Here is a 20,245-nt window from a genome sequence, read left to right as displayed (position 1 = left end):
AACATATCTAATGTTCACATATCCTACATGAATCAGACATTACACACATTGTCCATTTATAGAGTTCCCTGTGTCTGTATTAGGAACACAAACATTCTCAGGATAGTCTGTCCAGGATTCCAGGCAGGGAGGAGTCTCTCCCAACCCTGCCTGGAGTGGTTGAACTGGGAGCTTTTGTTTGCAAAACAGATGCTCTGCCACTCAGCTATGGCCCTTCTCACCAGGAGCAAGTTGCTCCCTAGCAGCCCACCTTGGTGCTAGGACAACCGACCTGCCTTGTCTTGTGGGGCTCTTCCTCAGGACCAGAACACAATACTGCCTTAGGCAGTGTTTCTCAAACTTGGGTCTCCAGCTGTTGTTGTACTACCATCATCCCTGACCACTGGTGCTGCTAGCTAGGGATCATGGGAGTTGTAGTGTAACAATACCTGAAGACTCAAGTTTGAGAAATACTTATGAGAAATTTGTGGTTACCTCAAAGTTGTAGATCTCCAGAATGGTTTTCTTGTAATGGTTGAGGTTCTCTATTCCCAGATTGGTGACCGTCAGGTTTCCATAGCAAGTCTGGAAGTCTTTCTCCAATGGCCAGTATTGGCCACACTTCCGTCTGCCTCCTTCTTCCAGCCTTGAACACAAGAAAGGGAAGTTGAAGGGCTAACCCATTTAATCAGAAGCCCACACTGAAGAAAGACTCCATGTTTCCTGTGAATGACATCTGCATATCTACCAGGCCAAGTTCAAGCAGTTTGCAGAGGGTCCCTTCCAACTTTACAGTTCAAGGATTTGATGGTTCTATGAAATTTGTGTGTGTGCTTTTGAGTAATCCTGGTGTATATTTTGCTCTAGGAGGCTTAGTTTGGTCATAATCGAGTGTACACTTCTAGAGTTAATGCTAAATACATTGCTTCTGGTCAAGGAGCCACCATGAACATTTCTGTCCTGGGCTTTTTAGCTTTGTCTACCCATGTCCTATGGGACGCGGGTGGCGCTGTGGGTTAAACCACAGAGCCTAGGACTTGCCGATCAGAAGGTCAGCGGTTCGAATCCCCACAACGGGGTGAGCTCCTGTTGCTCAGTCCCTGCTCCTGCCCACCTAGCAGTTCAAAAGCACGTCAAAGTGCAAGTAGATAAATAGGTACCGCTCCGGCGTTTCTGTGTGCTGCTCTGGTTCGCCAGAAGTGGCTTAGTCATGCTGGCCACATGACCCGGAAGCTGTACGCTGGCTCCCTTGGCCAGTAAAGCGAGATGAGCGCCAAAACTCCAGAGTCGGTCACGACTGGACCTAATGGTCAGGGGTCCCCTTTACCTTTACCTACCCATGTCCTATCTGAAGCCAAAGGGACACATTGGTTGCCAGATGTGAATTTTTTTCAGCTCTCCCACCCATTACTTAGTTTATTGTAGATTTTGATTCCTGAATGTTTTAAAGCATCCTTTTTTACTGATGACTTTATTGGTTTTTCTCTTTGTAAACCGCTCTGAGGATTTTCTTTCTTTTCTTTTTAACAATCAAGCCATGTATAAACTTCATGAAATAAATAAGTAAGTGGGCACCTGAACCTCTGAGCCCACAAATGGCAGGTGGTCAGTTAGTGGGGCACCTGTGCCTCTCCCAGTTCCAAGGCAGAGTGCAGGTGCAGAAAGAAGGTGTGGCTCTGCCTGAACACTCACCTCGTAGTCATGACTATCACCAGCACATTTTGCTCCCACACCATGCGCCAGAAGTCACCATATGTGTTCTCTAACGGCCCTGAAGAGAAGCAGCAGCACACACAGACAGACACAAATTAAGAAGGGAAAGGAACTGAAGGCCTCCTATTTCTCCTCCGAGGAGTTCCAGGTGATGCAGATGTTCTCCCTCCCCTCATTCATCTTCCCAGCAGCCCTGTGAGGTAGACAAGGCTGAGAGAAGATGTCTGGCCCAAGGTCTTCTGCCAGGCTCCATGGTTGTGTGGGGATGCAAACCATGGTTTCCCAGGTCCCATCTAAAGCCACTAGACCTCATTTAAAGGTTTAACGTAAGGATTCATTCTCCCTGGCATTTCCCCTTCAAAGGACTCTCAGCTCATGAAGCTTTGCTGCCAGCCAGAGAGCCCTGGACTGGGCGGAACAACAGCCTGGCTTGCTAAAACCCAGCTTCAGACAACTCCTCAACCCATGGTTAACTTGCTAAATGCATTCCCACCAAATAAGTACCGTAAGATGTGATGAGAAAACTGCGGCAACAGTCATCGTCTTAGAGGGCTTTTCCAAAGTATTGCAAGAAGCCCATGGGCAAAAGGGTGCCCTGCTGGAATCCTTGAACTCCAGCTCCCATCACCCCAAGCCCACACGACCTATGATGGGATGATGGGCGTTGTAGTCCAGCAACATCTGGAGGCCCGCAGCTTCCCCAACCTCTGGTTCAAGCCTATTGGCCAAGAGAGCTAAAACTGAAGCTCTCACCTTGGGAGGTCCTGGATGGTGTTGGGAAAGGGGGGACCTGTGGCCCTCCAAATGTCACTGGACTACAGCTCTCATCATCCCTGACCGCTGGCCATGTTGGTTTGGTGCTAATGGGAGTTGGAAGTGTTGAATGGTTTATTTAAATATTAAGGTTCATTATTGTTTCACAAGATGTGTATCTCTTTAAAGGCCAGAGTAAATATCATGACCTAGTTTTATAGCTGTGAAGCAGTATAGCAGTGCTGTTAAGTTGTGTTTATTAAGCTGTGTCAGCAATTGGGTATAGTATATAAAGAGGAGCATGTACCTCTCTCACTACCCTGGTGAGTGGGTCATACTTATAGATTTAATGTAAGAGGAGTTTTTGTTTTTGTAATTAAAGCCAAGCAAAATATATTTTTGCGTTTCTTCATTGTTTCCTGAACGTGTGGTCTCCCCAGCACACTTTCTGCAGTGCAATTAATCTGCCAAATATGCAACTGGAAGTTCAACCACATCTGGAGGGCCACATGTTCCCTATCTCTGCATTGAGATGCTGGGGGCACAGCTAGCTCCATTAAGGAGCTGGACAGGGGAGTGGTGGGCTGGGTAGTGCTGCCTGTCCTGGAATACCAGTTACTGGGGATCCCAAGCACATGAGGAAGTGCTGGATCAGCTCCAGGGCCCATCTAACCCAGCACCCTGTTCTTCCAGAATCCTCTGGGAAACCTGCAAGCAGGATTGGAGCACAAGAGCCCTCTCCCCCTCCTGAGGTTTCCAGCAACTGGATCCAAAAACATTATTCCCTCTGGCCAGGGCAGCAGAGCAGAGCACCTCTTCCATGAATTTGTCCAACCCCCTTTTGAAGCCAGCTGGCAAGGGGGTCATCACTGCCTTCTGCAGCAGTAAGTTCCCACAGGTTACCTATGCACTGTATGAAGAAGGACTTTCTTTTAACCTGTTCTTAATTTTCTAACATTCAGATTCCTTGGTTGTCTATGAGTGTTACAAGAGAGGAGAGGGGGAAAATTCTCTATTCACTTTCTCTATGCCATGCCTCATTTTATAAGCTTCTCTCGCAACACCTCTTACTGGCCTTTCTTCTAAACTAAGAAGTCCCAAATGCTGCCAGCTTTCCTCATGGTGGAGTCACTCCATCTCATGATCCTTTCACTTGCCCTCTTCTGCATGTCTCCAAACTCCACAATATCCATTTTTAGGTGGCGTGACCAGAACTGTACACAGCAAAGCTCTGAACACCTTGGAGTGGGGGGCAGAACTCACTGGAAAGGCACCCTAGGAAGGTGCAGAGAGGCCTCACCTCAGAAGGGATATTGTAGGGATGGAAAAGGTTCAGCAAAGGGCCGCCAAAAAGATCAAGGAGAATGGAGAAATCCCTTTGAGAAGAAAGATTACATCTGGGACATTTTAGTTCAGGAAAAATTCTGAGCAAGGTATACAATGGCAGGTGCATAAGGTTATGCATGGGGAAAGCAGAAAAATAGTTTATTTATCCTAATGTTAGAACTTGGAGGCAGCCAATGAAGCTGAACGATGGAAGCACAGTGCCAAACCATGGAATTCCATGAAATGATGTTGGATTATTGTTTATCTCTTCAAAAATTCTATAAATAAAATTAATAATAAAAAGGAATTCGCTCTCACAAGAGGCCGTGATGGCCCCCAACTTGGGTGGTTTTAAAAGGCGATCAGACAGATTCATGGAAGAGAACAGCAATCAGCGGCTCCTGTCTGCAAAGCCTTCTGCTGCCTCCATGGTCAAAAGGAGCAGGCCTCTGCGTGCCGGTTCCTGGGACTCACCAGCCAGGAGAGTGATGTCGCACTCCAGTCCTGCTCCTGAGCTTCCAAGGGGCATCTGGTCGGCCACCATGAGAAGCAGGACACTGGATTAGGCGGGACTTTCATCTGATCCAGCCAGGCTCTTCTAATTTGAATCTCAGCTTGTGATGGAAAGTGCCACCACTGCTTCCTCTGCAACACGGTCTCTGCAGGAATGCAGTGGCTGCCCGCCCACCCACCCTGCTCCCCTGGCCAGATCACCACCCCAAACACCGATGTGCCCAGGGCTTGCCTACCTTGGGTGCCAATGTATGCATTCCTCTGCTTGTAGCCATCCATGAAACTGGCGTTGATGTAATCTGTCAGCTGGAGAGACGCAACAGGAAAGGTCACCCTGACAGACAGGCCAAAGCAGTGACACCCAAGCAGAGGCACACCATAACACCCTTGGGGGGCGCATGAGTATGTGCAGGGGAGAAAAAGGGGGGGCAACAGCCCATGGCTTTCCTCCTGCACCACTGCATGACAAAGGCTAAATTGGGTCCCAATTCTACACAGGAAGGAGAAATGCTCCAGAGGGAGGGTTGGAGGGAAACCCGCAGCGATTTAGGGGGTACCCAGGGAAAGGAGAGGGAGGACGAGTATTGTTGCACCATCTAAAATGATTTTGCTGGTGGAGATGCTTGGTTCGAGACAGTCTGTTGTCTATGAATACATGAACTGGATTAAAAAGCTGCCTTCTTTCAGGCAGAACCTGGTTGACCCTGTAACCAAGGGCACTTTACTCAGACTGGCAGCGGCTGTTGAGGAAGAGAACATCTTTCGTCTCACCTGATGGTTCTTCTATCTGGAGATGCTGGGGATTGAAACTGGGACCTTTTGCATGCAAAGCAGCTGCTCTACCACTAAGCTCTGAGCCCTTGCCCTAAGCTGTTGTTGGTGTAGCACAATATCATCTCTCTGAATGACAGCCCTTCCTCATTAGCTACTTCCTGACTCTGCATACTGCTTCTGGAGGGTTGCCTGGAAATGGAGAACTCATGTAAATGAACATAAGAGCAGTGAGACCTGGCTGAATTCCCCACTCAGTCACAAAGCTCACAAGGCAATCTTGGGCTCATTGCTGTTCATTTGCTTCACCATCCTGACAGAGTTTAATGGCGGTGGAACCAAACACTAAGTAAGCTGTCCAGAATTCCTTGGACAACACAAACGTGGAAGAGAAATGTCTTTAAAAAACAGGGGTGCCATTTCCACAAATGTCATCTGCTCACATTGATTGCAAGCACAGAATTTGTGGGAGGCTTTTCTGGCGGTGGGAAGCATGGCACAAGAACCCCAATTTCTGGCTTGCATTTACTTTGAATAATCATATGCATTTTTCAAACTTTCTGCATGAAGAAACTGACCTCTCTGCTCTGAGTCAGTGCAGACAATAGCACTCTCCCAAACTTGGTGCCCCCCAGATGATCTTTGGTTCCAGCTCCCATCAGCCCTAGCCAGCAGGACCACTTAGGAAGCATGATGGGAGTTGTAGCCCAAACCAAGGTGTTGGGGAAAAATTTGACAGATACAGAGTCAGAACGGTTTCAGAGAGAAACAGAACTAACTGTGGTTAAAAAAGTAAAATACCTAGGGGTAAATATAACAGCAAAAAATCTGAGTCTATTTAAGGATAACTATGAAAAATGTTGGTCTGAAATTAAGAGAGACTTGGACAGTTGGACAAAATTGAAGCTTTCTTTGTTAGGCCGAATTGCTGCTATTAAGATGAATGTATTGCCAAAAATGTTGTTTTTGTTTCAAACATTACAGATTGTGGACAAGACGGAGTGCTTCCGGAAGTGGCAGAAAGATATCTCTAAATTTGTCTGGCAGGGCAAAAAGCCCAGAATTAAGTTTAAGATATTAACTGATGCGAAAGAAAGAGGGGGCTTTGCCCTGCCAGACTTAAAGTTGTACTATGAAGCCACAGCTTTCTGCTGGCTAAAAGACTGGCTACTTCTCGAAGACACTGATGTACTAGATTTGGAAGGTTTTAACAATGCTTTTGGTTGGCATGCATACTTATGGTATGACAAGGTTAAGATCAATAAGGCCTTTAAGAACCATATTGTCAGGAAAGCAGTATTTAATGTCTGGACAAAATACAAAGACTTATTGGAAAACAAAACTCCAAGGTGGCTTTCACCTCTGGAAGCTAAGGCCCGAAAAAGACCCAATATGGAGGCCAAATGGCCAAAATATTGGGAAATATTAGAAAAAGATGGAGACAATTGGAAATTGCAGAGTTTGGATAAAATGAAGGACAAAGTGCGAGATTGGTTACATTATGCTCAGATTAAAGAAGTCTTTAAAAATGACAAAAAGCTAGGGTTTCAGGTGGAGAAATCGAAATTGGAAACAGAATTGTTGGAACCAAAAACTAAGGTACTTTCAAGAACGTATAACTTGCTGTTAAAATGGAATACACAAGATGAAATGGTTAAATCAGCTATGATAAGGTGGGCACAGGACATTGGGTATAATATTATGTTTGAGGACTGGGAAAGGTTGTGGACCACTGGGCTGAACTTCACTGCATGTAATGCTTTGAAGGAAAATGTAATGAAGATGATATATAGATGGTACATGACCCCAGTTAAACTTGCCAAGATATACCATTTGTCTGATAATAAATGTTGGAAATGTAAAGAAAATGAAGGAACATTCTTTCACCTCTGGTGGACCTGCCCTAAGGTGAAGGCCTTCTGGGAAATGATATATAATGAGCTGAAAAAGGTATTTAAGTATACCTTTACCAAGAAACCAGAGGACTTCCTTCTGGGCATTGTCGGCCAGAAGGTGTTAAAGAAGGACAGAACATTTTTTATGTATGCAACAACGGCAGCAAGGATACTCATCGCTAAGAATTGGAAAACCCAAGAACTACCCACACTGGAAGAGTGGCAGATGCAACTGATGGACTATATGGAACTAGCTGAGATGACTGGCAGAATCCGAGACCTGGGAGAGGAGAGGGTTGAAGAAGATTGGAAGAAATTCAAGATTTATTTTAAAAAATACTGTAATTTGGTTGAATGTTAAGAAAGGATGCTAGATCATAAATAATTGTGCACCACTAAAATAGAAGGAATTAAGATGATAAGTAAATTTGAGGAAAAATTATAAACCTATTGGAGAATTTATAGATTATATTTAAATGAATTTGACACAAGAGTGTAAACAAGATGATAAATTGCTGGCAAGAATTGAAAATGATGCAAATGAGAGTGTGAGGTGTGAGGGAGTCCATAGATGTCAAGAAAAGATGTTATGATATATGTTATGCTGTTTTTATTTTTGCATTTATGTTTAAAACCCAAATAAAATATATTTTTTAAAAAAAGAAAAGATGGGAGTTGTAGCCCAGCATCCTGTCTTATTGGAATGTGTTCTATGTGGGGCTACCTTTGAAGGTGGCTTGGAAACTGCAGTTGGTGCAAAAATTGGGGGCCAGGCTGCTCACTGGAGCACAAAATACCATAATAATAATAATAATAATAATAATAATAATAATAATAATAATAATAATAATTTTATTTATACCACACACATCTGGCTGGGTTTCTTCAGCCACTCTGGGCAGCTTCCAACAAAATATCAAACTTTTATTAGTAGTCCATCAAACATTAAAAGCTTCCCTAAACAGCGCTACCTTCAGATGTGTTCTAAAAATCTGGTAGTTGTTTATATCTTTGACATCTGATGGGAGGGTGTTCCACAGGGCAGGTGCCACTACTGAGAAGGCCCCCTGCAACTTGGTTTCTCCCAGTGAGGGAACCGCCAGAAGGCCCTCGGCGCTGGACCTCAGTGTCCGGGCAGAATGATGGGGGTGGAGATGCTCCTTCAACCCAAGCCTGACTGCACTGGCTACCAATTCAGAGTGCTGTTATTGACCTATGGAGCCTTCTGCTGCTCATGAACCCAATACCTCCAAGACTGATTCTCCCCCTATGAACTGTCCCAGACCTTGGGATCATTATGCAAGGCCCTTCTTCACCTGCCCCCTTGGCGGGAGGCTGGCACCCCAAGAATAGGCCTTTTCAGTGGTGGCTCCCTGCTTGTGGAATGCTCTCCCTGGGTCAGCTTTTTCTCCAGGTCTTTGGCTCTTTAATAATCTCTGGCCTCCTTTACTTTGTAGGCCATTTGAATTCTATGTTTTAAAATCAGGATTGACCTTTGCTATTGTGCGTTTTATTCATTTAGATTTTGTAAGTTAGTTTGAGTTACCCTTGGGGGGAAAAGAGTGATCAATAAATATAGCCAATAAATACCAGAGGGAACCAGATTGTGGAAGGCTGAGCTAGACCGACAGTCCGATTCAATACAAGGCAGCTTTGCAGAGCCAAAACTCTCAGCCAGCTTACCTCTGGATAGCTGAATTGCTTGGACAGTTTCACCCTCGTTTGGTCAAGGCACGGCACATCCCCATATCTGTTCTTCTCCTGGTTGAAGGGAGACCTGTGGCAAGCAAGAGCAGGCACAGTGAGTGCAACACAAGGAGATGGGGAACCTGGCCTTGTGGGGCCTCTGGATTAAAGAAGACACACACACACAAACTCAGGGGCATACAAGGAAGTTGAGTGTTGGAAGATTTAGGATGGATAAAAGGGAAGTCCTTCCTCAGGCAAGAGGCAGTGGAGGCCGTCTGTCTAGGCAGCTTTAAAAGAGGATTTGACAAATCCTTGGAGGAGAGGCTATTGGGGGCCACAGTGGCTCTGCCCCGCCTCCGCAAGGCTTCTCAATGGCAGTTGCTGAAGACCACAGGAGGGGAGGGCTGCTCTTGGGCTCAAATCCTGCTTGTGGGTTTCCCCCAGAGAGGCATCTGGCTGGACACTGTGAGAACAGGAGGCTGGACGTGATGGGCCGTGGAGCTGAACCGACAGGCTCCTCTTATGTTCTTCAATATGGATCTCTTGGAGAGCTTAATTCCTGTGCACATTGCCGCATGGGATAAATTTCCCCAGTGTACCTGAAAAATGACAGGATACACCCTGACACTGACCACAGTCAAGAGCTGGTTTGATTGTTCTCTGAGCTAACCACCTGGTGCTCTGCAGGCCACAAAAAAGGCTACAAGTGAAGACCTAAGAAATGTTGCAGAAATTGGATGAAACTGGACATTGGGTGGGGCGAGGAAAGGGGAGTTTCTCTTCCCAAGACTGCGGAATCCTATGGGTGCTCCCCTGGTAAGGGGCGCCAGGAGCAATCACCCTCCCCCTTCTGCCACACCTCTTGCCCCCAGTGCCACACTTGAACCCTTACAAGGAGCAGGCAAATGTTCCTGCCGGGCTCCTGCGCCGGATGCCTTCGTACTCCTCATAGATGCCCCGCTTCTGCTTCTGGGTGACGTGCTCCAGCACCTCCTGCACCGTCATGGCCTTTGGCCCCGGCGTGTGCACCGAGCCGTTGTCCCGGGGGGATGCCAGTGGCACCAGAATCAGCTCATCAAGGGGGTCCGGGTGGCCGTTCTGCTGTGGGAGGAACCTGCAGTTCCAGCTGAGGGGATCTAGTTTGAGGGATCCGCCCAGGTACTCGGGGAGACACTCTTGGGGCAGGTGCTCCTTCAGCTCAGACATCTTCACCATCTGGACCTACAAGAGAGGGGGCAGGTGGAAAGGGAGGCACAGCAAAACATGAACCCTCTGATGCACTCTGCGTGGGGCTGCCCTGGAAGGCGAGTTGGACACAACTAAACAACAGGCCCAATTCAAGGTGCTCAGGTGGGTGTTTAAAGCCATAAATTACTCAGCCCCCCGGTCCCCCCCGCATACCTGAAAACTGCCTCCTCCCCCACAAAACCTCCTACAAGGTCTGAGATTGACAGAGGGGGCCCTTCTAGTTGTTTCCTCATCCTCACAGGCATGGTGGGGAGGGGAGACTGGGAGAGAGCCTTCTCTGAGGTGGCCCCTAAGTTGTGGGAGACCCTGGCACCTTCATTACATACCGCATTTTTCGCTCCATAAGACAAACTTTTTCCCTCCTAAAAAGTAAGGGGAAATGTGTGTGCGTCTTATGGAGTGAATGCAGGCAGGAGGCTCTGCTCAGCGCTCCCTTTAAAGAGCCGCGTGGAGTGTTTGTTTAAAAGCCCCCAAGATCCACACACACGCTCCGCGTGGCTCTTTAAAGGGAGTGCGGCTCTTGGGGGCTTTTCCCTGAGGAGGGAGAAGGGACTGACAGGCTGTCCTCTGTCCCTTCCCACACCTCCCAGAAAAGCCAGCAAGAGCCAGGCTCTGCTCAGCGCTCCCTTGTAAGGGCTCCCTTTCGTCCCTCATCCCGCTTTGCTGGGAAGCCAGCAGAAGAGGCGCTGCACAGCTATTGCTCTTGCTCTGCTGGCTTCTCAGCGAAGCGGGAGGAGGGACGGAAGGGTTTAAAGCAAGAAAAGCGAGAGCTGCTTACATGCTCTGCGCAGAATATATTTTTTTCTTGCTTTCCCCCTCTAAAAACTAGGTGCGTCTTATGGAGCGAAAAATACGGTAGCTTCCGGCGAACACTGAAGATGCACCTCTTTATCTTGGCTTGTGACACTTGAGGTGCATATTTTTGGATCCCACCTTATTTCAGCTATTGCAAGTTGTTTTAAACTGTTTTTAATACTGTGTTTTGATTGTTGCAACTTGCCCTAGGAACTTAGGGGAAAGGGCGGACAATAACTAATAACAACAGTAATTGTAACAACAGTAGCAGTAGGAAGGAGGAGGAGGAGGAGGAGGAGGACGATGGAGATGGTGAACAGTGGAGGCCCACTCACCCTTTCCCGGAGTTTCTCTTTAAGCAGCAGGCTGATGATGGAGTATGGAACTCGGAACCACATAGGAGCACCCACAATGAATACCTTCTTGAGACGGGCTGGGAAGGCTCCCTGAGAAGAGGCAGGGAAGAACAGTTTGGAGGAGGAAATTTATGTTTCTGAATCGCTGTCAGCATTATCCATGACAGGGAGCCACTTGACGCACACACAAGGTTTCTGGAGAAGCCTATTGATGGCTATGGCCCTACAGCTCTGCCCTGCCTGACCTATAGACAGAGAAAGCGATGCCTGTGAGGACCAGCTGCTGAGCATCGCAAGGGGACTGAACTGTGATCTTGCGCTCCAGCCCTGCTTGCGGACTTCCCCCAGAGAGGCATCTGGCTGGCCACTGGATGGGCCACAGGGACCTGATCCAGCAGGTGCTTCTTATGAGGCAGAGGCCAATTGTTTGTTTTTTTCCAGAGTCAGCCCAAGACATCTGGCTGCCTCAGGCAAAGGACCAAATCAAATCTGCCTGCCATGTGCAGAATCTGAAACTTACCTCAGGTGTATCCTCTAGCACACCTGAGGGAAGCAGGCCGCTTTACCGAGGGGAGGGGGCCAACAAGCCGCACCACCATACGACTCTGTTTTCCCAAGGAGATGGATTGCCGGGGGCTCAGCTGCTCCCCTCCAGCAGCTGCTGCCTGAAGTGTCGAAGGCTCACTCAGCCTTATTGCAGGACTATAACTCACTCTAGTCTGACTTGAGAGTAAGCCCACTGAAATTAATGGGCACAACTTAGTCTCCTTAACTGCAATCCATCTACCCTGAGAAGAATTTAGTTGGAAACAGCCATATAACATTTCAGCCAACACCTCAAAGTGCTGGTCCAATAGGAAGGATTTCCACAGGTGTCTCGGAAAGTCGGGCAACTGGCTTGAGCGCCAGCAGCCAAACGAGAATCAATCTGGATTGTGAGCAAGACAGCAACACCCTCTTGCCAACCTTTTTGCTTTCTCCTCCTGTGGCCAACAGAGGGAGACCCAAGTATATGCAAAGATGGCAAAGTGAGGTTTCAGGGCTCCACAGAAGATGAAGAGAAATCTGGAAGGCAATTTTGCAGTCCCTTTGCAACTCCTCCCTCCCTGGCAAACCAACAAGAGAATTTTGTTGGGGGGGAGGTTGTGGTTATTGTCACTGCTTTACATGCAGAGAAAAGTTCCCTCCCCAACAGCATTTCCAGGTGTGGCCGGGAGAGAGTCCAGTCTGAAACCCTGGAAAGCTGCTGTCGGTCAGTGTAGGCAATACTGAGCTAGATGGAACAATGGTTTGACTCAGTAAAAGGCCGTTGCTCTTTGTATTTTTGTTGTGAAACAATGAACTAAATAAAAAAGGAGTCCTAACAGGGGGTGGGGAGAGAACCGATTTCCACTGCACGGTCTTCCTATTCGGGCTTAAGGGACAGAGAGAGTTTCCATGACATAGGCTCCGATTTCGAACAAGCACTCCACTGCTCCAGGGTAATTAACTGACTCACTCTTAATTGGATGAACGTATTTATGGAACCTCAAATGCTCTTTTTTATTTATATTAGTTTAATTTTGTTTTTTTGTTTTTTAAAAAAGGTCAATTAAATAGAGGAAATGGTTGCTTCTGACTTTTCTGGGAAATGGCTTCAAATGCCTTGACTGAACCACAGGGACTGCTGTCATCCTGTCCAAGGCGATGACCTCTTTGGTTCTGCATTTGTGTTCCATATCTGTGACTTGCCAATTCACCAGCATCTCATCAGCCAGTTGGTGGATTGTGTTCCATGTTAGCCCCACTCAGACTAGACCCATTTAAAAATGACAGGCATGATTGTTCAATAGGCCTAGTCTGGGTACAGCCTTTATTGGATACATCCCCAGTGCTTTAGGCCTTAGTGGATAAACTTGCTTAAATTAAGTACAGTGGCACTTTGGTTCTCGAACTTAATCCATTCCGAAGTCCATTCGACTCCCAAAATGGTTTGAAAACCAAGATGAGGCTTCCGATTGACTGCAGGAGCTTCCTGCACTCAATCGGAAGCCACGGAAGCCACATTGGACGCTCGGCTTCTGAAAAACATTCACAAACCGGAGCACTCACTTCCGGGTTTGCGGTGTTCGGGAGCCAATTTGTTTAGGAGCCTAGCTGTTCGACTACCAAGGTACCATTGTATGTCCCTTTCTCCAGTTTATGAGGGACCATCCAAAAGGCATGACTGCATACCTTGGTATTCCAGTGCAGGTGAAAACATCCTCTGCACCATACTGACGTCACTGGGCAAGAGAGGAGAGCTCTCCCACTTCAAAAGTGAAATACCAACAGATTTTTTTTTTTAAAAAAGTAGACACCTTCTAAGAGTAACATGCTTAAGAGTGTAAAGGGGGGGGGGGGGAATCAACAAGGAAACGTTGCACCATTTGGGACTTTTTAGTCCCAAGGAGGTAAGGGAGGCAACATGAGAGAAGTCTATAAAAAGATCAATGACAGGGAGAAAGAGCAGAGAGAAAAGTTTTTCTCCCTCTCCCATAACATTAAAACATGTGGACAGCCAATACATCTTAAGGTTGGAAGATTCAGGGGGCATTAAAAAAGAACTTGGGGCAGCTTTAAAAAAGTATTAGACCCATTCATGGAGGAGCAGGCTCTCAATGGCTACTAGCCAGGAGGGTTCTGCTCCTTCTCCTGGCCAGAGGGAATAATGCTTCTGAATGCTGGTTGCTGGAGACCACAGGCGGGGAGGGGGCTCTTGGGCCTGGGTCCTGCTTGTGCGTTTCCTGCAGCCATCTGATGGCTGCTGTGGGAACAAGATGCTAGACGGGATGGGCCATGGGCCTCATCCAGAAGGCTCTCCTTATGTTCTTAATCATACAGAATCTTTGATACCTTACCTCTTGGCATAGCTGTCAACCGTCCCTTATTTGGCGGGAAACTCCCTTATCCCAGTGCCGTGTCCTGCTGCTGTCCCTTATTTATGATGTCCCTTAAATTTCCCGGGTTTCAAAGGAAGCAGCTCCTCTCCCTCTCTCCCGGCCAGGGAGGAGGGAGGCTCCAACTGTGTTGCTTGGCTGCTCGGCTCGCCGCCCTCCAGCCTCCTCTCACCAGCCTCGGCCCCTGGGAGCCCCTCCCCACCGGGACTGGCGAGAGCCTCGGGCCCTTCCGCCGCCATCCTCCTCGCGGCTGCCAAACTGAGCGTCTCTGCCTCGGGCCTCCCCTCTGCCTGTCGCCGCCACAACTCCCGCTAGGCCGTACTGCGGCTGCGCCGCCGAAGGACCCAGATGAGATGGGCAGCCTGGTGCGCCCTATGAATTGCTGAGGAGCCTTGAAAGGAGAGCGAGTGCAACCATAGAGAAAGCAGTTCAGAGAGAGGAGGAGGAGGCAGAGGCGGAGGCGCGGGCAGGTGTTCCAAGGGCTAACCATAGAGGGGGAAAGCGGAGGAAGGACCGCAAGCACTTCTCCCATAGATTTGTAGTGGTAGACTAGCATAGATGGTCTGATCTGCGGGTTTACTTCGGGCGCTATTTCCCCCCCCCTTCCTCCTGCCCCGCCTGATGGAACTGAGAGCTGCAGATGGAGCACGAGAGAAAAGATACAGAACTGCAGCAGCATCTTCGTAGCTTGGACTTTGTTTTGTGCAAAAAGTGGTTGCTGCTTGTAGTTCTGGGTTGGCGCCTCCAGGCAATGGCGGAGTTCCTCCGATCGGGAGGAATTTGCTCCGTGGAAATTAGGGTCTGACTGCCACGGCGAAGGCGGAGACCCGTTGAAATCACAGGCGGGAGAAGCTTGTGAACTTGGGATTCGGCTGGCACCTTTTGCGTCTCCCCTACTCGCGGGGAAACCCTGATTTGGGGATTCGGAGCGAAGTGGGATGAGCGGCACGGTGCTTTGAATCGACTGCTTCTTTCACGGAGTGAAGCTGCATCGCTGTTGCCGGAGAGCGCTGACTTTTTCCTGTGGACAATTTGACTTTCAACAACTACCCGTGAGTAGAATGGAAAATTGGATCTTTAAATTCATTAATTTGGCATCAAAGCAGGAAGGTTTTAAACAGGAAGTCCGCCTTCCTCTTTTGTAAATAGATTGAAGCAAAGACGTTGCAAGTTAAAGCCTGTTAAAAACCCCCCTTGGAAGCAGGAGAAGAGGGGGGAAATTTTGGACTTAGTGAGCCTGCAGGAGAGAGTGAAAAATTAAATTACCACTGCTCTGAACCTGGAAAAGGGCTGCCAGCAGAATTAACGTTTTGGGAGAGTTCATTGACTGTGAACGGATAGCATGTTGACAGATGGCTAAATAAGAGAAATATATTGTTTCCATTGTCCTCTTCTGCATTCAAAAAGGAGGAAAAGTAATTGAAAATTGAAACTAACTTTATATTTTAAAATGCGCATGAAAGGATCGATACAAGTGGAGACTGTTTCCCTCTAGAGGGAGCTTTTGAAACTGTTACAAGAGTGGGTTTTTTCCAGCTGCAAGATAAGAGCTGTGAGAATCAGAGATTGACCTTGGACTTTAAGAATGTTGACAGAAGGAGCTTTAGTGACTGTTTTATGTAAGATAAGCTACTCGCTGGAACAGCTTCACAAAAAGACGGATGTTATGAATTCCAAACTTGAGAACTTGGAACAAAAAGTGATAAATTTGGGACAAAAGGTGACCATTAATACAGAAATTGCTCAGGATTTGATACAGGAAACTACTTTGACAGGACAAACTGGGGAGAAGAAGGAGAAAGTTGTGGTTGTTGAACCTAATGTAATACAAGTGGAAGCCCCAGCCTTTCAGAGGCAAATCGAGGACTATAAGTGGAGGCCTCTTATGAATGAATATAGAAAAAGTCAGAATTTGAAGATTGGAGCCCTGCCTGCACTGGAGAAGGAAGGTTGGATAGACCCTTTCATGCAGGGATTTATTGACCTTTGGGTTCTGAATCTGGGTCAGGAGGTGATTGGAGTTGTGGGGGTCTTTGGAGCTGGAGGAGTCTTGAAACATGATTTGAGATATTGTATGGACCTTGGTTCTAGCTGTGGAGAGTTGGCTGGCCTGTCGAGAGGGAATGGGGGCATGGCTGGGTTGGGGCCTCCCCGAGACTTGCTCTTCAGCATTTTCAGCATCAAAGAATATGAAGAATTGCAGAAGGGACTTGGAAAAGATTTAAGAGCCTCGGACAGATCTCCAGGTTGATGAACTATATGGAATGGACAGAAATGATTGGCAGAATCCGAGACCAGGGAGAAGAGATGGTGGTAGAAGATTGGGAAAGTCTAAAGTTTGTACATAGAAATATTGTAAAATTAATGAGTGTTTGAAAATTGTTGGAATGGATCTTCCGGGTTAGCGCGAACGGCTAATGGCGGATTCCCTCCGAGCTCCGGAGGGAATCGGCTCTGCTGAGGACGGGTCTTGCCGTGCCGGCGACACGGGGACCCTCAGAAACCGCAGGCGCGGAAGCCTGCGGACTTGGTGACTCGGTGGGCACCTTAAGCGCCCTCCCCGACCCACGAAGAGCCTTTTTAAAGGCTGCGGAGAGGGTACGGAGAGTGGCGTGGTGCTGAGAGTAGACCGCTACCTCAGTAGAGCGAAGCCGCAAGCCATGGCCGGAGAGCGCTGACTTTCTTCCCAAAATTTGGACTGGATAACAAAGGACCCGTGAGTAGTGGAATTTGGACTTTAAAAATTTTATCCTGTGAATTTGGCACGATCGGGGGATGTGTTAAAGGGAAGTCCGCACCCCCTCTACTTATAGACGTTTTAAAGCAAGGAACGGAGAATTAAGGCGGAATGAATACTGTTTTGAGGATTTAAAAGTTTCTCACAAATTTGATAGAACAAGATTTTTGTGCTGGAGAGAAAGGGAATTTGGAACTTTGTGTGTATCCCCCCCAAAAAACCCGGGAGTGTCCTATTTGGGTCCCGGAGGAAGAAGTGAAAGGAGTTTGACAGCTGTCAAAGAAGCTGTCAAACGGGCGGACAAAGTAAAGAATTTTGCTATTTAATAACTCTTGGAATTAAAGCTGATACATTTGGACTGAGGCGATTGGAAACAAAGTATTGATAATAACAAAGTAACAGAATATTGGAAAAGGACTACTAATAACTGAAAGCCCCCTAGGGGGAATTAGTGACATTACAATGGCTGCAGAGGGAAAATTACTGGCGGAGATAGAAAAAATGTTTTTTCTCGTGGGAATCCTGCAGGAGCAGAGTATGGCTCTGAGTAAAGTTTTTATGACCTTGAATCCTGAAACAAACAACTCTGCTGAATGCACAAAGGAGATGTACGATAAAAATTCTGCAGCTGAGCAGGAAGAGATGCCTTTGGAATTGACAGAGAAAAAAGAAGGAGTTCAGACATTACAAGTGGAAAATATCAACCAGAAATCTGCAGCGTTAGAGTATGAGCAAGAAGACCTCTGGATTACAGACCTGCGAAAGATGAGAAAGAAGAAGAGAGAAGCCCCTGGAGTACTTGGAATATTAAAACTAGAAAGAACAAAGCAATATGATTGGGACTTTTCTCTTGAGTATGGAAAACTAGATGGTCTTTCGCAGCAAACACTCTTCAACATTCTGAATGAAAGAAAATATGATCTGACTCTGACTGAACTCCTTCGGGGTCTTAGGACCATCAAAGAGGACTACCAATATAGCTGGCAGAGAGGGACTGACAGAGAATCAGACGCCTCGGACGTGAGGAATCCGGGCTAGAAATATTTTTTGTTTGTTTTCTGGACATTTGTCTAGGAAGGGACAGAAACCGGGGCAGGGGGGGGAGAGAATAGAATTATAAAATGTTATGTTTTGTTTTACTTGGTCAATGTGACCTATAATTAATATAATAAAGGGAAAATTTGTGAAGGGGAAGTTAGATCGACCTTAAAAAAAAAGAAATTAATGATTATAAGAGAATTGGATAGTTGAATACAGATAAACAAAAGATTTTAATTTTTAAAAGCAATGTGAATATTTTTAAGAGGTTAGGTAAGAACTTGCTGAATTAATTTTGGAATTGGGATGTAAGAGGAGGGGGTGGGGGGAAGTCAATGAAAGTGGGTAAAGAAACTTAGGGTATGTAATTGTATTTGTGTGTTTGTTTGTCTTTGTCTTTGTGTGTGTGTTTGTTGTTATAAAATGTAAAAACCCAATAAAAATTATTTAAAAAAAAAAAAAAGAAAATTGTTGGAATGAAACTTTATGGCTTTAGCAGAAATGCTATAAGGAGTTAAGTATAAATAAGTATTTTAGTATTAATGGAAAATAAGGTTAAAAATATGTTAAGATATTCATATTGATAAAGATAGAGAAAGATGGAAAGGATTTGCTGAAACAAGTAACAGAAGTGGAATACAAAAAGGGAGGTGAGAGGAAGTCGATGAAATAAGGGAATGAAAGATAGATTAATGAAATGGTATGCTATATGTTTTTAAAATTGTTGTTGTTATGTTTTGTTTAATTTAGTGTTAAGGTTGTGTTTTGTATTGTTTATTGTATTGTTTCTTCTTTTGTTCTTTTTTCTTGTCTGTCGTAAGTTTGAAAAGTAATAAAGATTTTTTTTTTTAAAAGAGAAAGCTGTTCAGAGAGAGGAGGAGGAGGCAGAGGCGGAGGCGCGGACAGGTGTTCCAAGGGCTAACCATAGAGGGGGAAAGCGGAGGAAGGACCGCAAGCGCTTCTCCCATATATTTGTAGTGGTAGACTAGCATAGATGGTCTGATCTGCGGGTTTACTTCGGGCGCTATTCCCCCCCCTTCCTCCTGCCCTGCCTGATGGAACTGAGACCTGCAGATGGAGCACGAGAGAAAAGATACAGAACTGCAGCAGCTTCTTCGTAGCTTGGACTTTGTTTTGTGCAAAAAGTGGTTGCTGCTTGTAGTTATTTAATTGCAGTGTTTCATCAGCTGGTGTCTTGAGCAGCAACCTCTGGAAACGATGGGCTAAAAACCGGCGCTGCTCTCCAAAATTATCTTGCCCCTTTTAACTTTGTATTTCAGCTGGTTGACTAAAATCCCTTATTTTGGCTGCTGATCCCTTATTTTTGAAGCTGCTGGTCCCTTATTTTCAAATCTGAAAGTTGACACCTATGCCTCTTGGCTGCTACTATTATGGCTCTTCCTGCCACCATTATCCACATTTATAGTCCACCTTTACTCTAAAGAACTGATGTGGCACACCAGGTTCCCTGCCCCTCCCAACAACCCTGTGAGGTAGGTTAGGCTGTGAGGCTGTGACTGCCCCAAGGTCACCCAGGGAGCTCTCTGATCAAGCAGGTATTTGAACCCTGGTCTCCCAGGTCTTTATCCAATGGTCTAACCACTAGACATGCTGGCTACTAACAGAAGGACCATCCGACTCCCAGGCCCATCACCCTTTAAGCCTTTAAGAGCAGCATCACAGCCTTCCTCCAGCTGCTTCCCCCTCCCAAGATAGGCAAGGGGGAGGCCAGAGACAAGGTCAGTCCAGCCCATCCGGGTGGCCTCCAGTTGCTGTTGGACCACAGCTCCCATCAGCCACATCCAGCATGACCACTGCAAAGGCTGATGGGACTTATAGTGCAACAACGTCTGGAGGAACATCACAGGCTGAGGAAGACACAATCCTCGTGGCTACTTTGCCATCTTTCCGAGCCAAGAGCCACCATGACGGCTACCCCATTTATTTACTCCGTAAAATGTCCCATTCCTGATGCCTCCCCTCATGCCATAATGTTAGCCAAACCAAGGGGAACCTCCGCAATGAGAGGGAGGACAGAACTCCAAGCGACTCCAGGATCCATCCAGGTCTCTGTAGCCGACAGGCCTTGGCCTCCTTCCCACAGCCCTTGACAAGCAATTGCTTAAGGCTTCTGGGCAGGGAGCCAGCGAGAATGAGAGAGGGGAAAGGGGGGTGACAGAAAGGGAAGGGGGGGCAGGACAGAGAGAGAGAGAAAAGGGGGTCCTGCCTACTGGGGTGGGTGACCCAGTCCACCACTGGTTTCATCCCTGCCCATAGCCGCTGGTAGGGATCAACCCCACAGGAGTGCAGCCCTTGGCAGAAACAGAGGCTGCCCCCCCCCCGACACCAATGGCCCTTCCTTTTACCTTCAGAAGGTTCAGGATTTTCTTGCTGAGATCCAGCTCAAAGTTGGTATAGTGGGAGCCTGCCATGTCATATATAAATACCAGGCCATTTCGCTGAGTTTCGAAGCTGGCAGGGGGTAGAAAAGAGAAAGTGTGCACAAATTAGGAT

At 46.9% G+C, this 20,245-nt stretch overlaps 1 protein-coding gene across 2 annotated transcripts in view; it reads right to left on the bottom strand.

Annotated features, from left to right (window-relative positions):
• PTPN9 (protein tyrosine phosphatase non-receptor type 9) overlaps positions 1-20,245 on the bottom strand; it is an 87,118-nt gene that overhangs the window by 32,579 nt on the left and 34,294 nt on the right. For both annotated transcript variants that reach the window (XM_081838987.1, XM_081838988.1), the window contains exons 5-11: positions 20,098-20,203; positions 11,018-11,128; positions 9,532-9,860; positions 8,634-8,727; positions 4,521-4,590; positions 1,672-1,750; positions 475-625 (exon numbers count right to left, since the gene is read on the bottom strand). In XM_081838987.1, the coding sequence (XP_081695113.1) occupies positions 475-625; positions 1,672-1,750; positions 4,521-4,590; positions 8,634-8,727; positions 9,532-9,860; positions 11,018-11,128; positions 20,098-20,203 (940 nt within the window). The remainder of the gene's footprint in view (positions 1-474; positions 626-1,671; positions 1,751-4,520; positions 4,591-8,633; positions 8,728-9,531; positions 9,861-11,017; positions 11,129-20,097; positions 20,204-20,245) is intronic.

Source organism: Podarcis erhardii (assembly GCF_964252035.2).
Source record: "Podarcis erhardii genome assembly, chromosome: 14".
Lineage (NCBI taxonomy): Eukaryota > Metazoa > Chordata > Lepidosauria > Squamata > Lacertidae > Podarcis > Podarcis erhardii.
Note: the sequence above shows the minus strand (reverse complement) of the source record. Positions and strands in the feature narration are given on the sequence as shown.